This window comes from Tinamus guttatus, unplaced genomic scaffold (genome assembly GCF_059628265.1).
Source record: "Tinamus guttatus ecotype Peru unplaced genomic scaffold, ASM5962826v1 Tinamus_guttatus_pri_ptg000326l, whole genome shotgun sequence".
Lineage (NCBI taxonomy): Eukaryota > Metazoa > Chordata > Aves > Tinamiformes > Tinamidae > Tinamus > Tinamus guttatus.
The window spans coordinates 202,887-216,878 of record NW_028288860.1 but is presented as its reverse complement, the minus strand read 5'-3'; the positions used below and the strand labels follow the sequence as shown (position 1 = coordinate 216,878).

Below are 13,992 nucleotides of genomic sequence, written 5' to 3'. Positions count from 1 at the left end.
TGTCCAGGTTGCTGTGCCTTGCACTACATCACTGCTATCTCTCTAGGTGTGTTAAGAGCCTCAAGAAGCACCATTAATCTCTCTACTGTATTTATGGGGTTCCCTTGTGAACAGAACAATCTCCTTTCCTTCCAAATTGCCACAAGTGCATGTACTACCCCAAACGTATATTTCAAGACAGAATAGATGTTGGCCCACTTTCCTCCAGGCAACTCCACAGTCTGTGTTAAAAAAAGCAATTCAACTTTCTGGGGTGACGTATTTACGGTCCATGCTCCTTGGTTCTTTGTTCACAACATGGAGCTTGCTGTACATTTTCTGTTCATTTTGGTGCATTTTGTGCCTTGTTGTGGGGCTTTCCCATTCCAAAGCAAGCAGCTTATGACTTTGTTCTTCCCATAGGATACAAAAGAAAGTGTCTTTTAAATCCAAAACTGTAAGAGAGAGACTTAACACAATTTTGCTGTTAAGAGTATATGGCTTAGGTACAACTAGATATATATAAACCACTCTTTGAACGATAGCCCTCCCATCTCGTCCTCTGACTGCCTTTGTCTTAAAGACTTTGCCCCTGGCTTTAATTCCACCCTTCCTGGTGAAATACCACTGGCCACAGGCCTCCAACTAGATTCAGCACCGTTGATAACAACTCTTGAAGCTTGGCCATCCAGCCAGTTCTTGATCCACACGCTCTCCACTTTACCAAACCAAACTGCCTGAGCTTCCCACAATCCCTAGAACGATGTTACAGGACATGATGCGAATGAGAAGCTTATTTCACAGCCCAGCTTTTACAAACAAGCATTCCTGCCTGTTTTTAAGAATTTCAGTCGATCACTGCAGTCAATAGCAGCTTCTAAAGGGCAGCCGTTTAGAGTCCCATGTCCCAGGGACAAGAGAAGAAGTTGGGGGAGAGGAAGACTTGCCCTGGGTAGAGGAAGATTGGCTCAGAGAGCACCTAAGGAAACTGGATACCCACAAATCCATGAGCCCTGATGGGATGCAACCCAGAGTTCTGCGGGAGCTGGCGGATGTCATAGCTAAGTCGCTCTCCATCAACTTTGAAAGATCCTGGAGAACAGGGGAGGTGCCGGAGGACTGGAAGAAGGCCAATGTCACGCCAGTCTTCAAAAAAGGCAAGAAGGAGGACCCAGGCAACTACAGGCCAGGGAGCCTCACCTCCGTCCCCGGAAAAGTGATGGAACAGCTCATGATGGCCGTTGTCTCCAGGCACATGGAGGACAAGAAGGTGCTCAAGAGTAGTCAGCATGGATTCACCAAGGGGAAATCTTGCTTGACTAACCTCATAGCCTTCTATGATGTAACGCCCAGCTGGATAGATGAGGGGAGAGGGGTGGATGTCGTCTACCTCGACTTCACCAAGGATTTTGACACTGTCCCTCACAACATCCTCCTGGGCAAGCTCCACAGTGTGGGCTACATGAGTGCACAGTGAGGTGAATTAGGAACTGGCTGGATGGCAGAGCTCAGAGGGTGGTGATCAGCGGTGCAGAGTCTAGTGGAAGGCCTGTAGCTAGTGTTGTCACCCCAGGGCTCAGTCCATGAGGCAGCAGTGTGCCCTCGTGGCCAAGAAGGCCAATGGGATCCTGGGGTGCATTAAGAAGAGCATCTCCGGCAGGTCGAGGGAGGTGATCCTGCCCCTCTACTCAGCCCTGGTGAGGCCGCATCTGGAGTATTGTGTCCAGTTCTGGGCTCCACTGTACAAGAGGGATGTGGAGCTGCTGGAGAGAGTCCAGCGCAGGGCCACAAGGATGATCAGGGGCCTGGAACATCTGCCCTATGAGGAGAGGCTGAGGGAGCTGGGCCTGTTCAGCATGGAGAAGAGAAGGCTGAGAGGGGACCTGAGCATTGTCTAGAAGTACCTCAAGGGAGGCAGTGAGGAGGATGGTGCTGGCCTCTTTTCACTGGTGGCCACCGACAGAACTAGAGGAAACGGCCGGAAACTGAAGCACCAAAAGATCCCCAGGAACTTAAGGAAAAATTTCTTACCAGTGAGGGTGACAGAGCACTGGAACAGGCTGCCCAGAGAGGTTGTGGAGTCTCCTTCTCTGCAGATCTTCCAAACCTGCTTGGACGCAGTCCTGTGCCACGTGCTCTAGGGGACCCTGCGTGTGCAGGGGCTTGGACTAGATGATCTCTAGAGGTCCCTTCGAACCTTAAACATTCTGTGATTCCATGATCTGTATGGAGACTCTGAGGGGACCTTCATTAGTCTGGTGAAGGTTTAGAGATAGGAGGAATTGAGCAGTACTGTGTGACTGCTTGCATGGTGATTTTGGAGATGATGGAGCTGGTTCTGGCAGTGGGAAAGAGCGTGAGAAGGGGAAACATCCACAAACTGTAGGTTGAAGGGTACAGACTGGGCGTTAGGAAAAAGAACTGTCTCTTGAAGAGTCGTGCGTCAGTGTAACAGGCCACCCAGAGGGGACCTGAGATCATCCCATGCTTTTGTGATTCAGAACAGGTAATGGTAATGGCCCTCGGGGGACCCATTAACCCTCCAAGAAATTGGGGGATTTGTTTCTGAATTCCATCTCAGCTTCCTCTCAGCAGGGGAGATTCATGGGCTTAGCACCAAATGCTCCCAAGGGGTCATTAAAAGGACGGGGTCATTAAAAGGAGGAAGAATAAAAGCCCTCAGGAGTGGTCCCTCTCTCCATATTTTTGTTTTCAATGTTCAATTCTCGTGTGGCTAATTGGAAATGAGTGTATTAAAATGAGGCAGATTTCAGTGAGCACCTGAAAAGGAAAACTTTTGAAGCTTTCTTTATGTTTGTTTTCAGAATCAGCCCTACCCACATCCTCCTCACACAGTGTCTCCTAATGAAGTCTGAACATTTAGGAAAAGAAGCATTTTTGAGGGGAAGAACTGCCACTTCCCTCATCAGCCAGTGGGCACTTGGGTTACTCTGGTGAAAAATCTATCCTTTTTCTACCCAATATTAGCTGAATGTCACAGCTCATGTGTATCCATTCCTACCTGAACTAGTTGCAAATAGACACTAAAGGAGTTGTCTTAACTGTGATAAAACACAAATAAACTTCAGTCCGAGTGCTAAGAAATAGAATGCAGTCCTGATCTTTATGTCAAGTCCAAGTTGCCTCCAATGAGCTCCACCATCTACAAGGAATAAGATTCCTTGAGATGTTTTTGATAGAAAAGCTTGCATAGAATCTGAGTAGAGTAGTTGGAGAGACTGGAGAGTTGAGAAATATCTGGTAGAGTATAGGAAAAAGGGAAAGCTAGGGGAAAACGGGGTGAAAAATGTATATGTGCAGGTGATCAGATGCAAATATGAGTTTAGAAATGATTAATTTCATCAGGACATGCAGAGAGATCATTGAGATTCCATCAACAGCCTAATGGACAGAGCTGTGGATACACGAGGTCAAGGGCAGATCAGTAATACTTCGCCCCACGTTCGGACTCTTCCTGAAGATTTCTACTCTTTCATCACTGGAGAACGTTGCCATTAAAATTAGCTAAACCTTTGAACTGAGCATGTATGAAAATTCAGGATGTTCTCTAATATTGAAACAAGTCCTTTGCGGGGCCTGGCAGCTCTCACAGGGACCTCGGGAGGCCAGAGCCCCCGAGAGCTGCAGAGGGAGGCTGGGCAGAGGGGAGCAGGGCGCCTGCAGTGGCACCAGCCATCCGGGACCCTGTGGCTGCATCCCACCCAGCTCTGAAAATCACTTTTGTTTTTCAAGAAAAAAAAGACCGTGCAGACTCTGTGCAGGCGCTGGGGCAGCCGCAGCTCCGGCTGCTGCTCCAGGACCAGCTCCCAGCTGCAGAGGGGACCTCAGAGGCGCTGGCCAGGGGGGCCATTGTGAGCCCGTCTCGTGACACACACAGTGTCCCAGGTGATGTCCCCTCCACGGCCCCCAGCCCGCAGTGCCCGGGAGGACAGCGACGGGAGAGGCGGGAGCGCGCGGAGCTCGTGGAGGAGCCGCCAAGCGCAGCCGCATCTTTCCCTGGTGTCCAGGAAGCCACGAAGAGTCGAGGCTTTTCCCGAGGCCTTCCCTCCTCCTCGCCTGGGTGAGAGCGACGGCCCTGGGGCTGGGCGGCACTGCGGGGCCGCGGGGACCCTCCGCGGCTCCCAAACCGCCCCCTCACCCCTCTGCCGTTCCCGCAGGATGGAGGAGAGACCCCCCAGCCGCCCCCGGGTGGCCTGGGAGCAGGACGGGGCTCAGCAGGGCAGCAGCTCTGTCCCTGCGCCCTCCGAGGGCTGCGAGCCCCAGGCGACGCGGGGCCCGTGCAGCCACGGTGAGTGCCGGCCTGCGGGACAGGGACCTTTCCTGCCCGCCCGCCAGCACCTTCCGCAGCCCGGCCTCGCCGGGCCCGGCACCGCAGCCCCGCGCTGGGCACCGCGCGCCCCGCGGGGCCGGCGGGAGGCTGTGCCCGGGGGAGCAGCCAGGGCTGCGCAGGGCAGAGCGCAGGGCGCTCCTCTGCTGCCCGCGCTCCGGCTCTCCACGACTCCCGCCTCTCTCCTCTCCCAGGCCCCAGGGCTTTCATCAGCGCCTGGGCAGAGCTGTCCAGGGAGGATGAGGAAGCCCTGCACTTCATCCATGGATTTGTGAGCAGCAGACCAAAGGTACGTGCAGCCGTGGCCCTCAGGGCCAGCCCCATAGCAGCGACTCCTTTCCCCCATCCATGGGTCCCAGCCCCATAGCTGCAGCTCCCAGGCCCCCATCCGTGGTCTGGCCCCACACGCATGGGTCCAGGCCCCTAGATGTGGGTTTGGCCCCACGGCCGTGGCTGGCCCTTAGAGCAGCTTTGGTGGCCTCCTGGGAGCCTCCAGAGAGGCCTGGTGGCCTCCACAGGGCCTCTCCCTGTCCCCGGCTGCTCTGCTCCCGCCGACCTTCCCTCTCTGCTCTCATGCTCCCTCCGTCTCTCTGCCCCGTGTGTCAGGACCCGGTGCAGAAGCTGAGGTTTCTGGAGGCCATCTGCACCCTCTGCCACGGCAGCAGCTCCAAGGCCTTGGCGTGGGGCCTGGATGTCTTCTGCTGCAGATACCAGCTGGCAGAGAACATCATGGTGAGGGGAGAGGCAGCAGGGCTGAGGGAGGGCTCAAGGCCACCTGGGCAGAGGCCCGGCTCTGAGGCCAGGACTTGTGCATTGCTTGGGCTGGGGCAAGGACGCGTTGCTGGCAAAGAGCTCCTGCCAACAGGAGCCCGGGTGTCCCCGAGGAGCCCTGCGAGCTGAGCCCTTGGCGCGGTGGGGCTCGCTGTGGCCTCCAGGGCAGGGATGGAGGCACCAGGGCTCTGCCCGCCGGCTGGACTCTTGCTGGCTCTGCCGGCGCCGGGTGCTTGCAGTTCCCATGGGATCCTGGCTGTGCTCTCCAGGTGCTGCTGGAAGAGGAGCCCAAGGAGCAGCTGGGCACAGCCGTGCGCCAGCAAGCCATGCTTGCCATCACGGCCATGAGGTACCTATGGCAGCCCCTGCTTTGGCCCACGCCTCTCCACAGCAGGGTCCTCATGGCCCTGTCCCTGCCTGGGAGCTGTCCCCTCTTGTGGGGGGGAGCCTGGTGCTCCTCTCTGCTGGGCCTGCGCTCTCCCCACCGCGGGGTTGTCAGCAGGACAGACGGGAGGGCTGAGGGGTGTCTGCAGCTCCCCGGGGCACCTTGGCTTTTACCATGGGAGCGGGGCACATGGCTCAGAGGGTGCGAGGCCTCCCCGCCAGGCCTGTCCTCTGTCCCTGGCGCAGTGTCATGGAAGGGGGGACACCCCCCTGCAAGGCTCCCCCAACCTCTCTCTGGAGCAGCCTGGAACTCCTGCCTCGGAGCTGCACGTCCCCCTTCCCAGGGCACCCAGGCAGCGCTCCCTGCACCCGTGCCAAGCAGGCACCTCTCTGTCTTTGCAGTGCAGCAGAGCTGCTTCTGGAGGGCCAAAAGAGCAGCCTCCTGCAGCTCTGCTTCCGGACTGTCTTCTTGCTGCCTCCCAGAGAAGACATGGAGGACCTCAGCATGCCCCTCTATTGCAAGGTACGTGTCGGGTACCGAGCTGCAGGGAGGTCCCCAGCCTTGTCCCTGGCTGGCCTGTGCTGAGGTGATTGCAGGGCAGGAGCTCAGATTTGCTTCCCACCCTCCTCCCGGCCTGCAGCGCTTTGCAGACGCCGCTCGCAATGACAGGGCTCTGCTCTGCTTCCCTTCCTCTGCGCTGGGCCGCGGGCCAAGGCTACGGGCTGCTCCGTGCGCAGCAGCTCTCCTACCCTGAGGCCTCTGCCTGGGCACCGCAGGGCAGCGGGGTCCTCCCCTGGCCGCAGGAGCTCAGTTCAGTCTGCTGTGGGCCAGAGGCAGCGCTGAAAGAGGGCCACAACCTCCTGTGCTTCTTGCAGACCCTGGACAGCATGGACAGCATGTTGGACGTGCTGGTGCTCAACGCTGCCACTTCCAGGCTCCTGGAGCTGCAGGCGATCTTGGAGGTTTGGCACCTGCAAAGAGAGGGCTGCGTGGGGCTCTCTGAGGGACGTGACACCCTCAGTGCAGAGTCCCCCCCTCAGAGCCATGGGCAGGCAGCACAATGCAGGGACAGGAGCCACCACTCTTGGGTGACCAGGGGCTCCCCACTGTGCTCTGGCATGAGCCCAGTGTCCCCTGCTTGCAGCCCAAGTCCCTTCCTCTTCCACTGATGCCTCCCAGGCCATGAGAGAGCCATGTCCCCAGCACTCCTGGGCCAGCTCTGCCCCTAAAGCTTTCCTTGCCTGCAGCCATAGCAGGACACGGACCCTCTCCTCCAGCTCCTGCACAGATGGAGCTGGTGCTGCCGCCCCTCTCCTCCCTGTCCCTGGGGCTTTCTTCCCCATAGCTGAATGGGGCGCAGACCCTCGGGGACCTGCCCATCCTAGGGACAGGTCCCCATTGCAGACTTTGCTGCAGCTCTGCGGAAGGAGCCGTGCGGGGCTGGCTGAGTGCAGCCAGGGGCTGCGCAGAGCTGCTTCTGCTGCAGCGGCTGCGTGCGCCCCGCGCAGACCTGTCCCCTTTCTCCTGCCAGCTCCTGCTGCCCTTCACCAGCGTGGACAGGGCTGCTGTCCGGGAGAGGGCCATGGGGAGGATCGCAGGCCTCACCAAGTGGCTGGCCATCTATTCCTTGCCGGAGGTAAGGAGCCCGGCACCTCCCCACCGCCCCTTGGCCCCTGCCCTGCAGGCCAGAGCTCTCTCCAGCTCAGGCTCCCTCTCACAACACTGGGGCACACCGTTGACAACGCTGTTCCCTGGCAAAGCCGGCCGGCGTCACCGCCAGGCACTGGGGACATTCGTGCTTCTCAGCCACCACCGTCACGTTCACGGGGCAACAGGGGGAGCACGGGGGGGAGGAGACCCCCAGGGGACCCTCCCTCGGGCCCTCTATGCTGCCAGCATCAGCACCTGGAGGGGGGGTCAGTGCCCCGTGGCTGCCCCATAGACACCCCATAGATGCCGCACAGATGCACCAAGGTTGCGCTCTTGCCCCCACGGATGCCCCTTGGTTGTTCAGTGGCTGCTCCATAGACGCCCTGTGGCAGCCCCATAGATGCACCGCTCTCTTGCCCAGGTCTGGAGCTGCCATGGAGGAGTTGATGAGAGCTCCTCCTCCTCTGGAAAGATCTCTTTCCCAATCCTGGGAAAGCTGGTGGGGAGGCTCATCCTTTGCTCTGCCTATGAGGATGCAGAGACCAAGCGTGGGGCTTTGGATGCTCTTCATGGCCTCTTCAGATTCGTCGTGCGACGAAAACGTAAGAGCAGCTGCGACTCTGGGGACAGGGAAGGCAGCACACTGCCCCGGCCCTCTACTCCATGACACAAAGGAGCAGGAATCATGGCTGATGGAGGAGAAGGGGCACAATCTGTTAGTGCCTGTCCTGGACACCCCTGCTCTGGAAAGCGCCCAGCACGCCCTGCTCACGCTCGGGCTTCTGCGGTGCTGCACACCAGAAAGTCCAATGAAACCAACGAGGCTCTTGGGGCCCTTCAAAGCTGTTGCCCTCTGTCTTGCCCTGGAATAGGCCCTGGCCCTCCCTGGGAGTCCTGCTCCCCGTACAGCACTGGCCGGCCCCTCTTCTCCTCCAGGCTGGTTTCTTCCTGACATCCCCCGTCTCCAAGTCCCCGTTGCTCCTCCTCACCGCTCTGTCTTTCTGTTCCTCTTCAGGCAGGGAGCTCTTGCAGGAGAATCCTGAGCTTGCAGAGTCCCAAACGGAGCGGGAAGCTGACGATGCTCTCTGCCTCTCGTGGACCACCAACATCAGTGAGATCATGCTGGTGAGGATTGCCTCCCTCAGCGGGACTCTTGGCCATCAGGAGACTCGGATGAGCAACGGCAACGCAAATGAGCAGGGGCCTCACACTTCATGGCCCACAGTGTGATGTTTCTTCCCTCACCTCCTTTCTCCCACAGCTCTTTCTGAAAAACCTCCGTCCGGCCGAGAGGACAGATGTCATCGTCACCGCCATCGAGGCCATGCGGGACTGCAGCACCTACAGCACAGCAGTGGCCACCCACATGCTGAACATGTTTGTGCTGGGCGTTGTGTCCACGCTGGAAGATGTAGGTAGCCTGCAGCTGGTGTGCCTGGGGCTCCAGCCTTCTGCCACATTGGCCCCCGTGCCCAAGCCAGGCTTCTTGGGCACCCGACGCCCTTGGAAGGCAGCAGGGAACGTTGGCAGTGCTGGAGCGGGGACGGGATGTGTGTGGGAGCTGGGGTAGTGGTTGCTCTCTGGTAGTGACCTCCCTCTGCCCGCCACCTCTGCCAGGTGCCACGGGTTGTTCGGTGCCTGCACCAGAACACCAGGGACGTCAGGGAGTCGTCGGCGCGGGTCACCCTGAACAGGACCCTTTGCCTGCTGGCCCGCTCCTACCCTGATGAGGTGACCGTGAGCCTGCTGTGCTGCTCCCCGCTCTGCAACAGGTACGGGGCTCGTCAGCCTCCAGAGCTCATGGCACATGGGGAGACGGGCCCAAAGGTGCAGAGCCAGGACCTTGGGGCTGCCAGCATGGAGGGGTGGCTGGGGGCAGCGCCTGCAGGGCCTGTCCAGGCTGCGGCCGTGCCCGAGGAGGCCCCTGACCCAGCCCTCCGGGTCTGCAGCGCTGCCAGCACCATGTGGAAGGTGCTCATGGAGGAGCCCCGCGTTGCGGCAGACGTGCTGGAAAACCTGCTCAGCTGGATGGAGAAGTGGCCCCTGCACGAGCTGTCCAGCTGGGAGGCGGACAACGCCGGCGTCCTTCCCCTGGCTGTGAGTTGTGGGATGAGGCCTCACTCTGCCCCAGGCTGCCAGCTGCCCCCCTGGGCTCCTCTGCCCTGCAGGGACCTCCCCGGGCCCATGGATGCAACATGCCCAGCACCAGCCCTCCATGCGCCAGCACAAAGCGCTGAAAAGAGCTGCTTGGGCCTCTCAGAGCACCAACACCCAGGCTGGCCATGCTCAGGAGATCACCGTCCTACCCTGTCCCCCAGTCCCATTTCCTGAGGCCCAGGGCTGTGCTGAGCCTCTCCCGTGGGGCTGCGGCACTGCGACAGGCCCTGCTCAGCGCTGAGGTGTCTCTGCTTGTTTTCCGCAGGCAATGAGAGCCCTGCGTGCCATCGTGCAGGAGCCCGTCTGCCCGCAGGCGGTGGAGGCGGAATTCTGCCCGCTCTTCCTGGCGCTGCTCCTTCAGCTGTTCTCCGCAGCCCAGTTCACCCGCCAGGAAACCCATCCCCTGCAGCGGGAAAGCCAGCGGGATGAGTCCCACGCCAGCAGCCACGTCAGGTGCTCCATCCCGCTCGTCCCGGCTGTGCCTTGGGCCCGGAGGCAGGGCCAGGCTGCCGCTGTGACCTGGGCTTTGCTCGCATGCAGGTGCGCCGTGGAGGCCATGCAAGGTCTCCTCCGCTCTGCTGGCTATCGGGACGTGGCACAGGCTGTCGAGCAGAGTGGCGGCTGGGAGCTCTTGCTGCAGCAAGAGTCATCTCAGAGGGGACTCGTTGTGCTGGCCAGGTACAGCCCTTTACGCCCTGCTCTCCCCCAGCACCTCGGCCTCGGCTTCGGGGTCACAAATGTCCTTCCTTGGGAGGGAGGGGAACTCCAGCTCTCCAAGAAAGGGATTGCAGCCACAGTGCTTGTGGCAGGGAGTAACACAGCTAAACGGCCATGGGAGCTCCCTGCCCCATGGCAGCGGTGAGAGCTGCTGGGGGAGCAGTTGGTGTTGGGAGTGCTGGGAGCGGATGCCTTGAAAGAGGGCTGCCCTCCCAAAGCCCTGGAGTGCCCTCCCCTGGGGCCTGGGCTCCCCTCACAGAGAGCCCTGGGGACACGCTGGCTGCAGTCACGATGTGCCCAGCACTGCCCATGCCTGCCTTGACCTGCACTGGGAAATAGCTGAGGGGGCTGAGCCATTTCAGAGCAGGTTTGCCTGCTCGGCTCAGGACCAACAGCACCTTTTTCCTCCTGCCAGAGTGATGAGGGGCACGTGCAGACCCCTGTGCTGCTGGATCTCCAGGCAGCTGCTCAGCCTGCTGAGGAGCCCAGAGGACCAGCTCCATCACCTGCCCGCCATGGCTTTCTATGTCGAGGTGGGCCTCATGGAGAACGGTGCCTGTCCGGAGGGGCCTCTAAAACCTCTCTGCTCACACTGGGCACATGCCGGGGTGTAATGTTGGTCAATGCTCTTTGCATAACGTTGGTCAACTGCTCTTTGGATAATATTGGTCAATGGCTCCCTGGGTTATGTTGGTCTCTGGCTTTTTGGGTAATGTTTGTCAATGGCTCCTTAACGGCTCTTTAACATTGATCAACAGCTCTCTGGGTAATGTTGGTCAACGGCCCTGGCCTTGACTCCTTTCCGCTGACCTTTGTGAGGGCCAGGCGCCCTTGGCCAGAAGGAGAGCTGGGATGCGGGGCTGCCCACTGCAGGTAGTCCTGCCGGCTCTGCCAGGCTCTCACCGTGCGCTGCCTTTCAGCTGCTGGAGTGCTATGAGGTGGCCAAGATGGACGGGGACATTTTGACGCTCCTGTTGAGCTACGCGCAGGCTCCGAGCCTGGAGATGCGCAGCCTGGCGTTCCAGGGCCTCCGGAGGCTGTGCAAGAGACCGGAGATGGTGAGTAGGGCAGCAGCCGGGAGAAGCCGCGCTGGCAGCCTGGGGCTTCCCGGGAGGCGCTGGCTCCCCCAGGGCCTTGGCCTTTGCTGCCAATGAGGAGGGATGGGAGCTGCTCCCCGGTCTCCGCTGCCCTTCCTCTGCCCCGACTCTTTCATGGCAGCCCCTTGGCTGTGCTGCACAAGGACAACGGCTGCGGTGCCCTCGGGAAGGGCTCCTGGCCTGGAGGCAGCAGCCTTCCCCCATGGAGAGGCCCTGGCATGCCCAGGGGCCCTTGGACAGGGCTGCCCTGCCCCGCAGCCCTCATGGGGAATCAGCACCCAGGGCCCTTGTGGGCCTGCCCTGGCTTCACACGAGGCACTTGTGTCTTCCACACAGAGGAGGAAAATGTGGGGCCTCACTAAAGACATCGTGGAGTGCCTGCAGGACCATCGAAGGGATGTGCGTGTGGAGAGCCTGGTGTTGCTGCAAAACTTCTTCAGCCACCTGGATCAGAAGATCTCCTATCCCTTTGTCCCATGGCTGGCAGAGAAGCTTCTCCCACACTTTGAGGATGTAAGACTGGGGGGAGAGCCGGAGACTCTCCCAGCGGGTTTGGGGCTCTGTTCGCGTGGCTATGAGTGCTGTGTGTCCCTCTGCACGTGTGCCCATGGGCAGGTGGATTTGCAGCTCCCACCAAAGGCCCTGCTGCCTGTCAGGAGGCCTTCTGCCCTCTGCTCGTCAGGCCATTCCCTGTGCTGCCCTTGGGGTCCTGGGCTGTGGGACTAGATCCCCAGCCCCGCTTCTGCCTCAGCTGCTCTGTCTCCTGCTTGACTCCCTGCGCTGCTTGTCCTGGCCTGGGCAGAGACGAGCTAGGAGGCAGGAGCAGGCTGGAGAGCAAGGCAGAGGCCGTGCCCCAGGGCTGTCCCTCCCTGTGGGCCTCTTCTGCACGGGGGCCCTGGCGGAGCCCTAGAAATTCCTGGCAGAGGCAGAGGGAGCCGGAGCCCAGGGGACCTTGTCCCGCTGCTGCCGACAACCCTCCCTGTCCAGGCTGCATCCACAGAGGTTGTCCCCAGCTCGCCCCTATGGAGGGCTGGGGAAAGTCGCGCCTGGAGAGAAGGAGGCCTCACAAAGGCAAAGCCTCCTGTCATGACCAGTTCCTGGGATCACTGCTGAGGCCTCCCCTCCTCTCCTCCCTCTCTGCAGGAGGACAGCACAGTTCGAGAGCTCTCCATCTTCCTGTTCAAAGACCTGCTGGCCGCCACGACCGGCATCAGGAAAGAGGGCATGAAAGAGCTCGTGCACAGGAGCCTGGTCCCGCTCTTCCTCCACATGAGCGAGCGGATCCAGAGCGTGGCCCAGGTACGGGGAAGGCCCTTGGGGAAGCAGTGCTGCCATCGCTTGGGCGGGCCTGAGCACTAAGGCATGGGCTGCGGACAAGTGCGCCCTGGAAGACATGTCAGCGTGAGGGCCAATGTCCCGTGTCCCCAGGAACGGGCAGGAGCTGCCTCTGCCTTCAGTGAGGGGCAGAGCTGGTCCCAAGCAGCATGTTCCTGTTACGGCCTGGGAAAGACTCCGGGGCCTGCCCACATGAGGGGGATACAGGGTGTCTTGTCCTGGCCGTGGTGGCATCTCGCGCTCTCTGCGGCTCTGCAGGCCTCTCAGGAAGCCCTCGCCAGTGCTGCTCACCTGCTGCAGTGGGAGAAGCTCAAGGAACTGGCCAGAAGTGGGGAGATCTGGAAGATCGGGGAGCACCTGGTGAGCACAAGGCCCGAGTTCCTGGGCCCAGGCTGGGGAGAAGGGGCAGAGCTGGCTCCCCAGGAGGGCTCCTTGCCAAGCCATGGCCTTGTGCTGTCTCCAGGTGCGCAAGGACAAAAGCAGAGCGGAGCACTACCTTGAGCACAGCCTGCGCTACCTGCAGCACACGGAGGCGTGCGTGCGGGAGGCCGCCGTGAGGTTCCTTGGTGAGCCACGAGGCCAGGGCCATCCCTGGGCACACGGAGGGGCTGCGAGGAGGCTCTCGAGGCCCTCGCTGCCTGCCTGCATCCTCCACGCTGGGGCCGTGCTGGGGCAGCCTTGCCCAAGGGGAGGAGGACGCGTGGCCAGGCTGGCAAGGCCAGCGGGAGCTGCGCTGCCAGGGCCGTGCTGGGGACTACGGGGGTGACGGGCGGTGTTTGCCTAGGGCTCATCGGGCAGCAAGGGAGGCAGAAGGAGGAGAAGGTGCAGGAGATCTGCAAGGGTGAGTGCGAGCAGTGCCGTGCCAGCTGGCCCTGCCAGGGGGGAAGGAGGAGCCTGGAAGGGAGCCCCAGTTCCCTGCCCTGCCACAGGCGACCAAGGCCCTGTCTGCTGTGTTGGGCCAGGAAGGGGCTTTGGGGGTCACCTGGGGCATTCCTGACCAGCAACCTGCAGCTGATCCCTGCTCCCTCGTGCTCCCTCCTCACTGTGGGAAGAACTGGCTGGGAGCAGCCCTGTTCTGGGGGGATTACAGGGCTCTCTGCAAATACGGGAGTCTCTTATCTGCTCTGTTCCTTTCTACCTCAGCCCTCCAGCCTCTGCAAAACGACGCTGAACCCGCAGTGCGCAGCCTGGCAGCACAGACCATCCTGCTCCTGACCACACCACGGCAAAGGTCCTGCTTCGGAGCGCTCGGTCGCTGGCTCTGCCGAGTGTGGGAGAGGTGTCACCCTCCTGCCAGGAGGTGACTCTGCTGGGCAGAGCTGGCCCCAATGTGCCAACGCCACCGTGCTGCACACCCAAGGCCTGCAAGTGCTCTGCATCCCCGCTGGCATCTCCCGCAGCAAAAGGACAGCTCCACAACTCAAGTGCCTCCTGTCCCCTGATTGTGCCACCACTTTAGCGCTTTGTAGAGCCGTCTCCAGCAGTAAAGGCCTTCCTCTTTCTCCAGGTTGAGTGCTGGGTTTATTTTATTGTTTTCTTTTTCTTTTCTTCTT

General features: G+C 60.4%; 1 protein-coding gene across 1 annotated transcript; it reads left to right on the top strand.

The window, feature by feature from the left end:
• The first annotated feature begins 4,158 nt into the window (after positions 1–4,158).
• Positions 4,159–13,743, top strand: LOC148593861 (maestro heat-like repeat-containing protein family member 7). Its single transcript, XM_088529193.1, has 22 exons — positions 4,159–4,288; positions 4,522–4,616; positions 4,934–5,059; positions 5,368–5,447; positions 5,885–6,005; positions 6,359–6,445; positions 7,015–7,119; positions 7,555–7,735; positions 8,149–8,258; positions 8,395–8,544; positions 8,751–8,905; positions 9,083–9,230; positions 9,556–9,743; positions 9,831–9,968; positions 10,423–10,540; positions 10,928–11,065; positions 11,441–11,617; positions 12,248–12,403; positions 12,698–12,799; positions 12,903–13,005; positions 13,224–13,280; positions 13,583–13,743. Exons 1-22 carry the CDS (start codon positions 4,159–4,161, stop codon positions 13,741–13,743), a joined length of 2,826 nt encoding a protein of 941 aa, XP_088385319.1.
• Positions 13,744–13,992: the final 249 nt, after the last annotated feature.